Genomic DNA, 17,180 nt, shown 5'->3' on the forward strand with positions numbered 1-17,180 from the left:
CCAGGAATCTTTTGGTCTGTGACGAAGTGAGCATGCGCTACAACATGAACCACACAAGGAGGGGACTCGCCCTCATTTTCAACCATGAAAAATTCGACTGGTGTTTCGGACAGAAAAGACGAGTTGGAACTAAGGTTGATGCAGATAAGCTATCGGAAAGATTAAAAGAGTTAGGATTCGAGGTCAACCTACATGATGACCTCACCGTGGTTGGTGTCAGAGAGGTCATCAAAAGAGGTAAAACATTCCATGGCTTCCATGAATTTAGTTTCGATAGTCTTCACTCACCTATCTTGGCGGTAAACTTTAATCAAGTAATCATCAAACAGTCATTCCTGATTTTGCCTAGCGTAACCATTTCATGCAAAGTTCATCAATTTATTTGAGTGTACTGCAATACTCGGTAAAGTTTAATGAAGTGATTGTCTCTGTCTGCCTTTCATTCCTTTACCTATCGCAGTTTGTCGGTAAGAAGGTAGGCTTAGAATGGACGTTTTAGAATTTACTTGGAAATGTTGAAAGTTTTCTCGAACTTGTAACAATTATCGGGGATTTCCAGTCGGAGGCTGGCAGCCGCCATGGAAACATATACACATCCGTCACAACAGGGCTCACACACTATGTATATCAATTGCGGTCGATATTTGGGGAACCTTTTTGCGATGAATGTGCACTCGATCTGAAGCCTTTATTCTGATGTGTGAGTTTGGTTGCACGATTGATATACAGCATATGACAACCTTGCTTAGAAGATTTGACACTTGCCAGTATCCAACAATCTTGAAGTCATTTACAATTGTTGCAATTTCGTATAAACGTTCCGCAAAGTCAAGTAAAGTTTAAACTTCACAGTCGTCTAAACAGTGAGCTGCCATTAACTTCTGTTGTATCCGCCTATTATAGCTATCTATCTACCCACTGTACAATCCATGTGCCTTTCCATCCATCCATCCATCAATCCATTCATTCATCCATCCATCTATCCACCCACCCTCCCACCCATCCATCCACCCATTTACCCCTCCATCCACCTACCCACCCACCCACCCATCCATCCATACATCTATCAATCCACCCACCAGTCTTTTTTTCTCCATCTTGACTCTTTTGATGTTTTGTTTTCAGCTTCACGAGCAGATCACTCGGACTGTGATGCCTTTGTCTGTGTCTTTCTGAGTCATGGCGATGACGGCAAAATCTACGCCTATGATGGCGTCAATAACGTGCGATTTTTGATTGATCACTTCAAAGGTGACCGCTGTCCGACATTGGTGGGAAAACCCAAACTTTTCTTCATCCAGGTGAATATTATTAAGTTTTTGTATATTCTAAGAAGTCGAAGTGAATCGTAAATTTTGTAACGCAGTCCAGGGGTCTACTAGTACGTCAAGACAAGATTCAGGACAAGATTCAAGATTCAGGATTTCTGGTCTATAAAACGGTATCTTTAGACCATTTGAACCGATTCATAAACGATGTCGAAGAAACAGTAACATATTAGTATTAGAACGATGATTTAGTTTGTTAAACTGATTATTTCACTATTTTAGGCTTGCCGAGGAAATCGGCATGAAATTGGCGTGGATGTTCCTGACGGACCTGAGATTCTTCCCGACGAACCGCCTATACGACCAACCTTTCCGGCAGGGGCCGATTTCTTTGTAGCCTATTCCGTCACGAAAGGTAAGATAACTTATTCAGCATAGGAAATATATTGCAGTCACAAGGGACGTCAGAAAATGGTATGAGAGAGAGCGAGAGAGAGAGAGAGAGAGAGAGAGAGAGAGAGAGAGAGAGAGAGAGAGAGAGAGAGAGAGAGAGAGAGGATTTGCTGAAGAAACATTATTGCTCAATTTGGTACTAACCTCCTCATCATATTGTAATATACAGGTCAGTGTGTCAAACATGTGCGTAAGGATGTAGCGTATGTTCTATATATCCCTTTGAGTGTATGGTCAGTTTAGTAGAAGACATAGTTTGCAATGTAATATCCGTTGACTTCCGTGCAGGGATGTTTCTATTGAAATTCATTGACATATTATTATTGTTCCAACCAGACATAATATGTGTATGACCATCCACTTTCCGTATGACCTTTCTCAGGTATGTTAATGCATGGGCATAGGCTTACATACATGTAAAATCAGTTTTAACATACTTTTTAATCAGACCTGGTCAGAAAATTGTGAAAATTGCCAAAAATATGTTTCGCATTTGATTAAGTTGAAATTTATCATAATATATTACCTAAGTCAGGTCACGTGACCATAATCTGTTATTTTCCCGCCAAAATTGTATATTGCAAATAACTGAATATTCCAACCGCTAAACATCAAAATATTTAAAATATTGTGACCAATTAATGTAAAATGGGATGGGAACTTGTGTTAGAACTAGTGGCAGATGCAAAATTATTGAATTTTGAATATTATTTCTTCACAAAAAACAACAAATATAATATTTTTGACGTTTTACATGAATATTTGAATATCAGAAAGAAGTATAGATAGAGTTTCATGAGTGCCATGTATTTTTGAAAGAATATGATAGATGTTGTTTCCAAAAGTGCAAAGAAAATCAAGAAAATTTAACGGTTTACGGTTGGAATATTAAAATTAATAAAGACGTAAATTTTGGCGGGAAAATATCAGATTTGGTCACGTGACTCAACTCGTCAAGATTTAGGCAGACATTTTTTTAAAGAATTTAATAATGCCAATAATAAGGCAAAATATCAATCAAATCTGGTGGTTTTTAAAGATAATTGATCATTTTCTTACTTTTGGGCTTGATGGGTACAAACACCCATGCATTAACTTACTTGAGCTTTCTATAACAGGTTATTTTTCTCATCGAGACATCAACCATGGCTCCTGGTTTGTGCAAGCTTTGTGTCACATCTTGAAAATGTACGGAGGCGAGTTGGAGCTTTGTGAATTGATGACACTAGTGAGCAGAATGGTTTCTCATCGCCAAGTTGAAGGATCTAACAGACCAGAAATGGTTGGAAATAAACAACTTCCGTGTTTCGTGTCGATGCTGACGAAAAAGTTGTACTTTCCGCGGAAGCCTCTTCATCAGCATCCATCAGAAAGCAGTTGAAGTTCCCGGCTATAATGAACACAGTTTGAAATACAAGGAATTCTATTAAACAAAGTAATATGTGTGGAGACACTTAAAGTATCTGATAAGGTATATGCTAAAAATAATTTTAAATTGACCAATATTTCACTGTAGACTTCATTTTTATTCTCTCTTTAAACCTTTCCGTCCTTTGCACGGCTTTGGAGACATGTTATAGATTTTACTAAACTGCTCACAATGCGCCTTAAGGACATATGTTCGATATCTCAAACGTTTACCATACTGCTTTGGTCTACTTCTTGTTTGCAATGGACTAATTTTATGTTTATGGACTAAATCAAGTTTAATTTCACCAGCTTAGCTTTGTGGAAACTGGGATTAAGTTTTTCCCCACACAGTTGATACCAGGATGGCGGCCATTTTGAATTTCAAATGCCCATAAAGGGTGGGTAATTTATTTCTGTAGTACCGAATTTTGTATGGTGACTCCTGGTTTTTATTCTTGATTTCGAAAGGGAATAATATAGATTTTCCTTAGGCGAAGTTTGAGCAAAAGTTAAAGTTGAAGCAAAACTGCAATTTACATTAGCTTAATGAAGGAAAAATGATTACGTTAAATCAAACTTTCCGTTTAAAAAATTGTAAAAATGTATAGGCCTATGCCTTCGTTCAAGTATTGACAAAATACGATTTTCAGATATCTTCGTCTTCATTGAATGTACTGATAGATAGATAGATATATTTACTTCAGTACTGCTGGCCTCCGGCCAAAAAGTACAAAAACAAGAGCAGTACATAAGATACGGATCGCTAGCAATTGACAAAGTAGTTTTACAGTCCATATGATAAGCAAACAAGGTTTACAAGTTGAATCTTTGGTTATTTAAAACATCATCACGAAGCTGAGTGGCAGAAAAACTGTAGTTTCCTAGTTTTCTTAAAGTTGTGGTATTTATGGAAGACAGAAGTATCTTAAATTTGTATAAAAGCGGTGGATTATAATAATAGGGAGCAATAAATTTACTGCATTGAATGTATCTATCTATCATTGAATGTACTGACTCGATAGAGTTTCAAACATTTTTGCAAGTCTGAAAATGTCGCTGTGTTAAAGACTGGTTACAGAAATATTTGATGACATCAGTTATTTGTACATACTGCTCGTTAAAATTTATTTGTGTATAATAACTATTTATGATTTATGGCATGGTTTTAACTTTTACAATATTTCAAGCCAAGAAAATAATCCAGCCTAAATTATTTATTGATTATTATGTATTGCATTGATTTGTAATATTTATTTTAGAATTATTTATGTCTTTGAATGGGTTCTGGTGGTGCCTGTCACCACCATCATCGATCATATGATATCAACAATCTACCACAATGAGACAACCCTTTTCATGTTCCAGGACACTGCATCATGTATACAGAATAGTCCACAGTAATTCCAAGTCCAGAACTCATCACAATCGATTCAGAGATTCTCTTCGCAGTCTTCATCGCCAAAAGCTCTTTTTTACTTCAATGACAAGTTCATTTCAAATGAAACAATCTCATCGATGTGTACAATATCAATAAAACACGATTTCAAACAGCCTGGTATGATATCGATTCTAGACTCAACTTAGATCATTTTTAGCAGCTTTTCCCATACACGTTTTCGTTCTTCACTGTATTTTACTTCATTTGACTTCAATGATATATTACTAACGTATGTTTCAGTTACTGACCATACACAACTTCTCCACGTGTATGCAAACAGCACGTTTATCTGCCTTGACTGGGTGTCCGAAACCCTTACAATATGCCGCATTACTTGGAGTACTCTTTCACTGTAACTTGAATACCTTACCCTCAAAGTCATTGTAGTGGTAGAATACGCATCGGGGACAGATATCCGGACTTTAAAACTTTTACAATACCTTTTTGGTCTGCCACTCATTTTAAAGCTTATAAAGTAAGCAAAGTATAATTTCTATTGACTTATTTTTATGAAAATCGAAAATTTAATTGCCCCCTAGAGTTAACATGGGGATGGCGGCCATTTTGAATTTCAAGTGTCGGTAAATAATGGCTAATTTATTTTTCTGGTACCAAATTTTGCACGATTACTCCTCATACTATATTATTTTTTCTTTCGGAAGAGAATGGTTTCAGTTTCCTTAGAGAGAGTTTGCGCAGAAGTTTAAGTCTTTCAATTTGGAGGCGCGAACGACCTTACGTCAATGACAAGGGTTGGGGGTAAGAACTTCCAGAACTAAAATTCATACATACAGGGTATCCTGTTCATGCTTTGCATGTAAACAACGCTCTAGTGATTTGGTATTTTCATAAGTTTTATGTTTATTTTCTTTTTATTTACACAAAAGGGCAAATGAGATGTACACGGAATACAAAGCTGAAACACTATGCTCATGTTTATGTGAGGCAAATTTTCAAGGCATCTGATAATTTGTTTTCTCTTATCCTAGCCGTCTAAACCATAATTTACTCTGAATACGTGTGCAAAAAATGCTGAATATTATTTGTGCCTCCACATACTCGCATTATAGGCAACAACCTTTATCTTTGCGGCAGATGAAACGTCTGATTTTTTATTGTTATCTTTTCGAGTCGCACCGTTGTTCGCAGATGGGACGAATTTAATTGAGGCAAACCAGGTGTGGTTGACGCTTGTGTGATAAATATCTATGAAGATTTAAGTATCGATTCAACAGCCTCTTTCTTGAAAATTTATGACGCCATCTTGTTTTACCATCATGCTCGTTGTATGACCCTAATTGCACGTCGTAGTTTAACATATTCTTCCACTGCATAATGTTTTATAATGGATCTTTTTCTCTCTTTGAGCATAGAGAAACATAGACTGTCTATGTTACTCTGTGCTTTGAGTAACCGACGAATTTTCAAACATCCTCCAGCAGACCGTACAAACCAAACTGTTCGACCCTGTCGTCTGTTGCATTATTGATTAACTAAAGAGTTTGTTTGCGATGCGTACAGCAGATATGGCTCTTGCAAGAACACTTTTCTTCCCAGTATCAAGGTCAAAGTTCAAATTAATCTAATTAAACGTCAGAACGTCGTTGTTCCTGAATACGGGGCCATGGTATTTGAAGTCAGGATAAGAATGCCAAAATTTTGATTGCTGAGCTTTCTTTAAAGAGATATCAACATAAATCACCAGGAAAACATAAAATTAATACTATTTTGGAAAATACAGCTTTTTAGTCAGCATAGATACGTAGCAAGGCATTTGTTTCTTGTCAACCATTTCCGGGTCATGGGTCATATCGTCGTCAAGTTGCTTTTCGGAGACCATCCTGTTGACAATTGCCATAATTTCATTGATTTCAATTTCAGTGCCGTACTTTTCTAAGACGTGTGAGAGAGCTTGGACAAACCAAGAACCTTCCTCCTTGTCCAGGTAAGAATTGTGATCTGAAAAAATAAATACTGGCATTGAAATCATCGTCAAAGGAAAAGTAAGTAGTGGGGTAATCTTCAATATTAGGTTGTATAAGCACGTTCACATCAAAATTAAGCAAGATAAAAAAAAACCCAAAAAATCCAACGAATCTACAAATTTCTTAAAAACTTACTTTATAACACTACTTTTAGGTGAGACGAAACTTATCACAATTGAAGTTCAAGTTTATGTCGCTTTTGGTGATCGTCACTTTGCGTCCCGCTCGCAATGTGATGTGACAACATATTATTGTTAAAAACATAAATTCGGGATAATATTCTTTCAATTTTCCCAAGTTTTCGAAAATTCATTCCATAAAGGGTAGTCAACTCTTACCTTCTGTGGCCGAGTAGGCGATGAAGAAATCAGCCCCCGCTGGAATCGTAGCTCGGGCATCGGAATCAACTTCCGTCATTGGTTGAAAACCATCTACTGTATCTGGGACGTCTGGAGCGCTTACATCACGTTCGTATCTATCTCCCCGAGACGCCTTGAATGAAATAAATAAGAATGGTACAACTTCAGTATCAGTCTAGCTGCTTCTGTATGAATGTAAACAAATATCAACATATCCTTTCTACGGAACTTGTAAACTTATGTAGTGGTAAGGAAGGAGAAAATTGGTCTTCAAATGATTAAACCTCAAGACAACTTTCAGGACTTCAGGACGAACGAGAGATTGAAAAAGACTTGCTTAGTGCTTAAACGGCGGACCCAATTTTACACCGAAAGATGTTTTAGTTGTCGCAAGGGTAAAGCACGGCTGAACATTTACATTTCACAGCGACTTCACAAATTATCCAAGTTACTGCGGAAAAAACTGCACATGGCTGACATGGCATGTATGTGAACACGGTTACTCTAGAGTCCCCGTGGTGTAACGACTTTTGAGTTTTCAGATCGAGGCTGGAATGCGGACAACAGCAGCTCACCTCAATGAAAAACAACTTCGGCTTTCCCGCCAAAGTTTTACATACGTCAGCTCTGAATTGATCAATCAGTTCCTGCAGATGGACCACGCGGTCATGCGCATAAACTTTCCCTTCATCGCCGTGACTCAGAAACACACAGACGAAGGCGTCGCAATCAGAATGGTCGCTCACGGAAGCTACAAAAAAGGAATACAATAGGAAACAATAAAAAACGCTCCTTGTACCAACCATTTATTACACGTTCTGTATTACGTTTTCTTCGGTTTTGCATTCATCATTTACAATTAATATCGGTAAGGACAATTTACATTCATAAGTGAAGATGCATGTATTTGACATGTGACACAAGTGAAACGAGAATCTAAAAGTCTTACAGAAAACACCAAAATTTAGAACACGATATTGATAAAACCCCTGACCAGCGCAGCGGGGATTGTGACCATAGCCTATCGAAATTCACCTAACATTTTCTTTGATATTGTTGAGAGCATTATAATAGTGATTGCGTTGTTTACTACCTTCAAAAATCTCTTCTTTCATTTCGGTTGCTTTTAAATCTTGATGTAGCTGAACTTCAAATCCCAGTTCCTGGAATCTCTCCGAAAGTTTTTGTGCATCGATTTGGGTTCCAACACGTCTGTTCTTTTTCACATTCTTGTGAAAAATTTCATGGTTAAAAATGATTGCACGGCCTCGTTTCCCATGATTCATGCTGTATCGCACATCAATCTTATCAACTTCAGGTTTTGTACGTCCACTGTTACTATAAAAGATACAATGTGTTTTATTTATTTTATTTACATTCTTATTTATTGAGTGGTAGAGTCATAAACACTAATTGCCATCGGGTCTCACATAGAAGAAAATGTGAATAACTACAAATAACAAAATATGTTCAAGAGGAGAGTATTTGCAGGGAATATTCCTTCCGACAAAGTCTTTGATGTAGCATTTGAAGGTATGTAGACTAGTTCATTGCATCCGAAATTCAGATGTGAAAGTGAAACCTATATCTTGACCAACTTTTGAAAAGACACCTTTGTACGTATAGTCCTGGCGATATGCAGACCGTGTATAATGATTTGTATGATAAAAGGGAACCTTGCAAGCGACTTATATAGTCATTGTGTTACTTTGTTACAAGAGAGGTTCAGAACATGGTACGTAGCAAATACAAGACTATGTGTTTACGGTATAATAGTTAAAAAGCAACAGTAACCATGGTAACGCAAACTTCGCTAGATGCCTGTCAGGGTTTGTTCCATAACGGAAGTGTGTTGATGATAATAAGAATCAAATGCAAGTATACTTGTTTGCAAATATTGGTCAGTTTGATAGAATTAAACTACTTCTTACAGACTAAGATGCCGTTTTAAGTTTTTTAAGTACTTTTATTTGCAATTGGGTTAGGAGGAGTATGTATGCAGATTTTCAAATTTTTTTACACCAGGTTTCATTTTCAACTCACTGTCTAAATATATATATGCACGAGCAGCAAGTCTTTAATTTTCATTCAACGATTTTTCAAACTTTTTACCGTTCCCAAAAATTGTTATAGTCCCTCTCTATTTATCAGATGTCTTTGACAAGGAAAGGAATCTTATTATACAAACCCAAATTAACCCTAAACTCTAGTTTCTCTGGGGTCTGTGGTTTAATATTGTTGCGATCGCACCATACCTTACTATATACCAAACCTGACTATAAACATATATTAACTTTTTGTTTTGTGAATTTGTTAATTCGCCATAATTTCAATGAAGGCGACTTTGTCGCGGTAAACTTTGAAACGTCACAAAATAACTCCTCACGAATTGGCACCTACACAAGCTAATTGTTTGTTTTGTACATCCGTCTCATACACTGAGTTGTGTCACCGAATTTAAACCCACTATGGACTTGTAAACTTTCACAAAACAAAGGATGCAATAACTGCTGCAAGAGCGTGACTTTATCCTAAGTAAGAATTTCTTACCCAACAAAACCAAACCAGCGGCTTGAGAATCCAAAGGCGTCAACTTCAGTATCACCGTCTCCTTGATCGCCAACGTTCGTATCCATAGCTGCAAACAGTGGACATGGGAATCTCGTGATTATGTTTGATACCCTAGATTTTGTGCTAGTTCCTGGATTTACAAATTTACAACCTCCCATTTTAACAGAGATGGTTTGTAGTTTTCAAATATCGGGAACCCGCAGTGAGTGTGTCTGTGTGTGTGTGTGTATTATATATATATATATATATATATATATATATATATATATATATATATATATATATATATATATATATATATATATATATATATATATATATATATATATAAGAAACTTGGGTTGAAACACACTACCACACCTGGTTGTTAGGTTCCAAACGTATTTATTATACCTCAAACACAACGTTTCGCTCTAAATTTAGAGCTTCTTCAGGTGTTTTCTACAATAAAAAGTACGAACATGAAAATTACAATGGTTGAATTGTGTAGGAAAACGAGCAATGTAGAGTTATAAGTCTGTGAAAATCTGGAAATGTACATGTCCGGAAATGTACATGTCGGAGCCAGAATGGCGTGATGCGCGCCTCAACATTCTACAACAATCGCTGATTGAACGGGATTACCCTCTCAACCTCGTCAAAGAACAAATAAATAGAGCGAAATCAATCCCTAGGCCGGCTCTCCTTCAGTACAAAAACAAACAGGGAGACTGTCGAATCCCACTAGTCTCGACATATAATCCCGTCACCCTAACTTGAAATTCATCATGTCCTCGAACCTCCCAACACTCCATAAGTCATCAAGATGTAAAGAACCATCCCTAACATGCCAATATATCATACCGACGCAATGTTAACCTCAAAGACCTCCTTGTCCGCTCGAATATTAACAACGCCGGTGAATCCAGCCCCGGTTTCACACAATGTCAATCTACGAGGGGTTGCAACATTTGCAAATATACCCTTAATACATCACAGTTCCAAAGCACAGTCAACAAGAAAACATACACAGCTGTTTCAGCTGTTGGAAAAAGATATTGCAAATTTTCAAAAAAGGGGCCAATTATTCTCACTGGAGATTTCAATGCACGTACTAAGAATATACAGGAGGTTGCAATTTATGAACAAGACGACTATCATTTATCAAATGCAGACATTGCATTCAAAAAACGAAATTCACAGGATATTTCAATGAAAAATTATTATGGTGACCAACTTTTAGATCTGTGCATGGCCACCGATATGGTAATTCTTAATGGGAGATGTATTGGAGACAGTATTGGAAAATTCACCTGTCACCAAAGGCATGGCAGCAGTACTGTGGACTATAGTATCGTCAGTACTAACTTATTTAGCAAAATTCTATTTTTTAAGGTTCACCCACTAACATTTCTATATCAGATCATTGCCAAACTGAATTTCAGTTACAAACTAACGCCTACTTAAATAATGTACATACTAATATAAAAATTAATCAAGATAGACGTAGCAATGATTTTACTTTTGTATGGACAGCGACTCTAGGTATTACTTTTATGAAGCATTACATAATCCACACATTGCATCACTCATTAATAATTTTAACAAAACAAATTTTGATGCCACAATACAGTCAGTTAATACAGCTTGTGCAATGTTATCAAACATATTCCTACAAACAGCAGGAGCTAGTCTCCATAAACGCATTATAAGGAAAAAAAAGGAACAAAAGGGCAAGAAGTTAAGCACCTCTAGGAAACCAAAGTGGTATACCAATGATCTTGGTAATTTAAAAAATGATGTTTACAAATTATCAACTAAGTTGAGCAGAGACCCATATAATACTGAATTACGGAGCTCGTGCTACAATTTAAAGAAACAATATAAACGTCTAGTTAAAACAAAGAGAAGAGAATTTAAAAGTCAGATTTTAAACAAATTAGACAGCTTGGGGAAATCAAACCCAAATAAGTACTGGGAGCTGATTAATGAGTTGAAATCAGATTCACAAAATAATAGCAGTGAACACACACCAATTGAAAAAGAAAGGTGGTACAGTCATTTTAAGGCACTTAATACAAAGGTAGATTTGCCATTAATAGATGAGAATGTCATGATAGATCAACAGAGGCTGGGAACACAGATCTCAGCTTTGGACAAACCCATTTCTGAATTAGAAATTCAAAAAGCCATCAGTACTTTAAAGAACAGGAAAGCCCCAGGTATGGAAAATAACAAATGAAATGATAAAAGCAAGTAGACATGTATTAATTAAACAAATCAAAACCCTTTTCAACATAATATTAGCTAGCGGTCACTTCCTGATGCATGGAACACAGGCATTATTGTACCGATATATAAAAAGGAGACAAAAATGACCCGAGAAATTACAGAGGGATAACATTGCTAAGTACAATTAGTAAACTTTTTACTTCAGTTCTAAAACAAAGACTAATTACTCATATTAAAAATGAAAACCTTATAATTAGGGAACAAATTGGCTTTATGCCAGAGTTTAGTACATGTGATCATATATTTGTTTTAAAATAATTACTTACAAAGTATCTGAGTAAGGGGAAATATATTTTTGGCTGTTTCATAGACTTTCAGAAAGCCTTTGATTCAATTTGGCATGTGGGGCTTCTACACAAATTAATAAAGTATGGTATCACAGGGAAATTTATAACATCATTAAGTCAATTTATTTAAATTCGAAGGGTTGCATTAGGGTGAAAGAGGGACTCACTGAACAGTTTCCCATGGAGAGAGGAATAAGGCAAGGTGACGGCTTAAGCCCACTGCTTTTTAACCTATACATTAATGACATAAAAGATTCGCTTAATTGTGTCAGCAATGACCCACCAACTTTATTACGGAGTACTTTATCATGTCTACTTTATGCCGATGACTTACTTCTACTATCTGAGACACCTAAGGGGCTACAGAATGCTATAAATTCATTAAGGCATTATTGTGAAAATTGGCATTTAGACTTAAACATTCTCAAATCAAAAATCATGGTTTTCAACAAATCGGGGAAAATTTTCAACAAATTTAAATTTACTATACATGGTAATGAGTTGGAAAATGTGTCAACATATACTTACCTTGGCATAAAGTTAAATATTACAGGAAAACTAAACAGAGCACAAATTGATTTGAAAAACAGAGCTATGAAGGCATGTTTTAAATTGAGACAGTTACTCTTTGCAGAGTCAAATATTCCAATTAAGGTCCATTTACAAATGTTTGATGCCATGATAAAACCTATTCTGCTATACTGTACAGAAGTATGGACTGCAGACATATGCACAAATGCAAAAAACCATACTCACAAACTTAACAAACACAATTGAAAAGTTGCACATTAAATTTTGCAAGCACATACTTAAAGTGAATAACAAAGCATCCAACATAGCATGTTTAATGGAACTGGGTAGATATCCTCTAATTGTTTCAAGCATAACACAAATGGTCAAATATTGGTTAAAAATAAGTAAGAAAGCAGATACAACACTGACTCGTGAGGCTTATGATCTGGGTTGTCAACTGGACAATGCACATACAGATAATTGGGTGTCAGGAATTAAACAATCGTTGCTGCTCGTAAATATTGGAGATGCCATGAATGTAAAGATAGAAAATGACAAACAGTTTAAAACTAATTTTAATGTAAGAGTTAAACAGCTATTTGAAAAATGTGCATTTGAATTGATTCATGATGATACCAGACAAGGGCACCATAAAAATAAACTTCGCACATACAGAGAGTTGAAAAAAGATTTCTCTCTCGAAAGCTACCTTCATATTATAAAAACCCAGATCACAGGTCAGCCCTGTGCAAGTTACGCATTAGTGCACACATACTACACATAGAAACAGGTAGATATAGAAACCTTGATGTCATAGACAGAGCATGCCCAATTTGCCAAAACAAACAGTAGAAGATGAGATACATTTTCTTTTTCATTGCAAAGGATACACAAACATTAGGCATGATTTTTTCAGTAAACTAAACATTTGTAAAAACGCATTCAGAGGCACACAAGACCTTGTAAGCATCTTTTCAAGGACAGATAAAGCATCACTATGTGAATTGGGAAAATACATACATACATGTTTTAAACTCAGACAAGACAAAATGAAAAAGACAAAGTAAACTATTTATGAACCTTTAATATGTTGACCTCATGTATAGATATTTATATTTATATATATATTATATATACTCTTTCATTGTTGTTTTTGCAAAACCTTTATTGTACTTTATGATCAAGATCCCAACTGGGATACGATTTCAATAAAGGCTTACTTTACTTTACTTTACTTTACACAATCAGAAATGCCATCAGCATGCCAACGCTGCCATAAACAATATGTCGGGGAAACTAAAACATCTCTCAGACTTCGTTTCAATAACCACCTCTCCTCAGTGCGTCATAAAAAAGATACCCCGGTCGCCATACATTTTAATTCTGATCAACACAGTATCAGTGATGTTTCAATAATTGGCATCATCCAAGTCAATAAACAGGATGACAAACTACGCAAACATTTAGAATCACAATGGATCAAAAAACTTGACACACTGTCTCCAGCTGGCCTAAACATTCGCCCAAAATTTACATAGCATTTAACAGCGCCCCCCACATACGAGCTTTGGAGTATTTAAAGTACCCCCCCCCCCCCTGGACTTCAGCGCGCCAATTTCCAGCTCTCGGCGTAGGTCCAGACAGTTTTGACCGTACTCACAACCTCGAGGTTAGTCTCTCTCCTTTCATTTATGTACATTTACAGATTTTCAGATACTTGTAACTCCACATTGCTCGTTTTTCTATACAATTCAACCATTGTAATTTTTTAGTCTCTCCTGTCATTCATGTACATTTCCAGATTTTCACAGACTTATAACTCTACATTGCTCGTTTTCCTACACAATTCAACCATTGTAATTTCATGTTCGTACTTTTTATTGTAGAAAACACCTGAAGAAGCTCTAAATTTAGAGCGAAACGTTGTGTTTGAGGTATAATAAATACGTTTGGAACCTAACAACCAGGTGTGGTAGTGTGTTTCAACCCAAGTTTCTTCTATCTTCACCCCATTCCACGCTCCACTGGGATCACCTGAATTCCTACAGTTTCTTATATATATATATATATATATATATATATATATATATATATATATATATATATATATATATATATATATATATATATATATATATATATATATATATATATATATATACACAAAATGTATACAATGTGCCCTCCCGGTTATCACCATAATGGCTTTATGGCAACCTCTGAACTTGGGCACAGAGTGTACAGAGTGTAGTGTATATATATATATATATATATATATATTATATATATATATATATATATATATATATATATATATATATATATGAAGTGGACTTAGCCAGATATTTTCGAAAACAGGACATATTGTAAACATCTAGGCCCTTTCAGTGATGACATTAAAATTGCTGACAGCATTTATATCCTCCACTACGTATTAAATGATTCTTCATGTATGAAAAATGAAACACCAATTGCACTAAAAGTAATGTCCATCTCTGTATCAAAGCATACGAACTTGTCCACTTTGATGTGTAAAACTGTCTAGACTCATGTTGAGACATAATGATTTCATTCTTGCAGGAATACAGTCGTCGGAACTGCGCTCAAAGGTCCTATGGGACCCATACGACCAATGTACACACTGTATACAAGGTAAACTAGTGATTGATGAAAGTTAAAACATGTCTGTCATAATCTACATCGTATAATTCAAATGTTGCAGCTATGATGATAAGGTGCATCTAGATATCGTGCACGAAATACATTGTTTGTAAACAAGAAACAGGCGCAGTTCCAACGACTGCTTCCCTTTATTATGCGTTTGTGTTGGTAATTCCGGAGACTGGCCGTCTGACCTGCATCACGGGTCAAGGATGAAGCAAAGGTCACCCGGCCTTGGGTTTCCCTTTTTTTTACTCTTTCAGTATCATGCATTGGATTGAGATGCAAAATTATTACAAATATATTCTGTCTATGATGTGTTCAGTTTGGTAGAATTGTAATGCTGTACGCTTCGAGTAATTTTAAACAATCTTTCACGGTTTTTCAGACCATATATTCGATAAAAAATTTTTACAAGTGCCTTATCGCAGAAGCATAATCGACATACTGGAACAACGTAATAAGTTTTCGTAAACACCTCGAAAATGGGCCGTACAATATGTACCGAGTGCATAGGCAAACCTATACGCTCGGTTTATTTATTATTGTTTACTAATGCAGGTAAAAGTTCACACGATTCTGAGCGGGAGTAAATAACCTGGTACAGGTGTAGGTCGACACTTGCAAATCAAGTTACCTTCCGATCGAGGTCATACGTTTTAATAGCTGTCGATGGTGTACTTGTGAAACATAAATGCGATTGTCACCTTTTACGTATGTTGGATATACTGATTTAGACTTTGACGACGATGGAACGCGAGAATGTAGGAACTGCGGCTGCACTAATGCCGTCGGTGGCATTCGAGTTCCCAATGTCCACATGACATTGTTGTTGCTTTTCGTGGCAAATAAATCCAGCCTATACAACATCACAACACGGCAACTGGCTGTTCCATTACTCACCTAAACTTCGTTCTTCGGATTTCAAATCAACGTGTGACATTTTCAGTCCAAAGAGGTTCACCTTGGCTGGGACTGCGACCACTACAGGTACTCGGGCTGTTGTCCTCTGGTATACTTCCGCGTTTGACTGTACATCATATACATATAGCGTACACGTCATAAGTTGACCAAAGTCTAGAAATCTTTACCTGTTAAAATTTTAATAATATTTAAACGAAAGGACTGCATGGCCGTTGGCATGCTATGGAAAGTCCTATTGTACATCTCACCATAGTGAAACTATAATTATGTAATTCTTTCGTTCTATCGCCCTTGGTTTTATTTTCCCTTACCAGGCGGTATTTTATTTACGATTAATATTCGGTATGGCATTTAGGGGTCATGTGTGACTTGTACGCACGCAAAGCGAAACCCCTTTGTTCAACACCCACTCACCACCGATAAACCCATACGGACGCGTGTCAAATGACAATCGCAGTTCCTATATCATTATACCTGTGTGGTGGGGGAACGGTGTGCAATTACACGTCAAAGGCTAATAAGGTGTGAAAACAAGAGAATCTTGTTTCATATTCTATACCAAAAGAGGAATTAAGTTTATAACTTACCGGGGACAATATTGCAGATATTGTTCCCACAACACTGCACATTGTATTTGGCGAAAAGACGACGACGCACTTCCCAACTTTCAAAGTCCGTTTCTGTATACATATCTTTGAGTTCGCAATCCTGCTGTAATTGAACGTAGAAAGCAGTTGCCATTTTAACAAAACTTTCCTGGTCTAGAAATCTGTTCATGTAATTTAACAAACAATTGAAAATAAAGTGATATATATCTATATAGGGGCGTAGTTTATGACCAGTAAAAAATTGTAATCATGACATTATGTGATATAGAGTCATACAATAATAATGAGTCATGTTGGAATGTTTATATCGTCGACATATTTAGCTAGCTAAATCCATATAACTGAATTTTAGTCCGGACTAAATCCATATGGAAACAGTAATAATGGACAGTACACGTGTACTGGCCGAGTTGAAATGTCGAGCGCAGGGTA

At 36.3% G+C, this 17,180-nt stretch overlaps 2 protein-coding genes across 3 annotated transcripts; one reads left to right on the plus strand and one right to left on the minus strand.

Moving 5' to 3' along the window:
• On the plus strand, positions 1 to 4,681 carry LOC139123235 (caspase-6-like). The gene is made up of 4 exons (XM_070689361.1): positions 1 to 237; positions 1,126 to 1,301; positions 1,551 to 1,683; positions 2,840 to 4,681. Exons 1-4 carry the CDS (start codon positions 33 to 35, stop codon positions 3,100 to 3,102), a joined length of 777 nt encoding a protein of 258 aa, XP_070545462.1. The 5' UTR covers positions 1 to 32; the 3' UTR covers positions 3,103 to 4,681.
• A 1,292-nt stretch (positions 4,682 to 5,973) lies between these two features.
• On the minus strand, positions 5,974 to 16,295 carry LOC139123233 (caspase-6-like). 2 transcript variants are annotated; one of them, XM_070689360.1, is made up of 6 exons: positions 16,120 to 16,295; positions 9,464 to 9,551; positions 8,007 to 8,245; positions 7,489 to 7,664; positions 6,893 to 7,046; positions 5,974 to 6,528 (listed from the first exon to the last, which is right to left on the minus strand). In XM_070689360.1, the coding sequence occupies exons 1-6, from the start codon at positions 16,277 to 16,279 to the stop codon at positions 6,293 to 6,295; spliced, it is 1,053 nt and encodes a 350-aa protein (XP_070545461.1). In that variant the 5' UTR covers positions 16,280 to 16,295; the 3' UTR covers positions 5,974 to 6,292. The 2 variants fall into 2 exon arrangements, with proteins under 2 accessions (XP_070545461.1, XP_070545460.1); XM_070689359.1 differs by having other exon boundaries at positions 6,154 to 6,528; positions 8,007 to 8,251.
• Between the last annotated feature and the right edge of the window lie 885 nt (positions 16,296 to 17,180).

Source organism: Ptychodera flava, chromosome 22, assembly GCF_041260155.1.
Source record: "Ptychodera flava strain L36383 chromosome 22, AS_Pfla_20210202, whole genome shotgun sequence".
NCBI lineage: Eukaryota > Metazoa > Hemichordata > Enteropneusta > Ptychoderidae > Ptychodera > Ptychodera flava.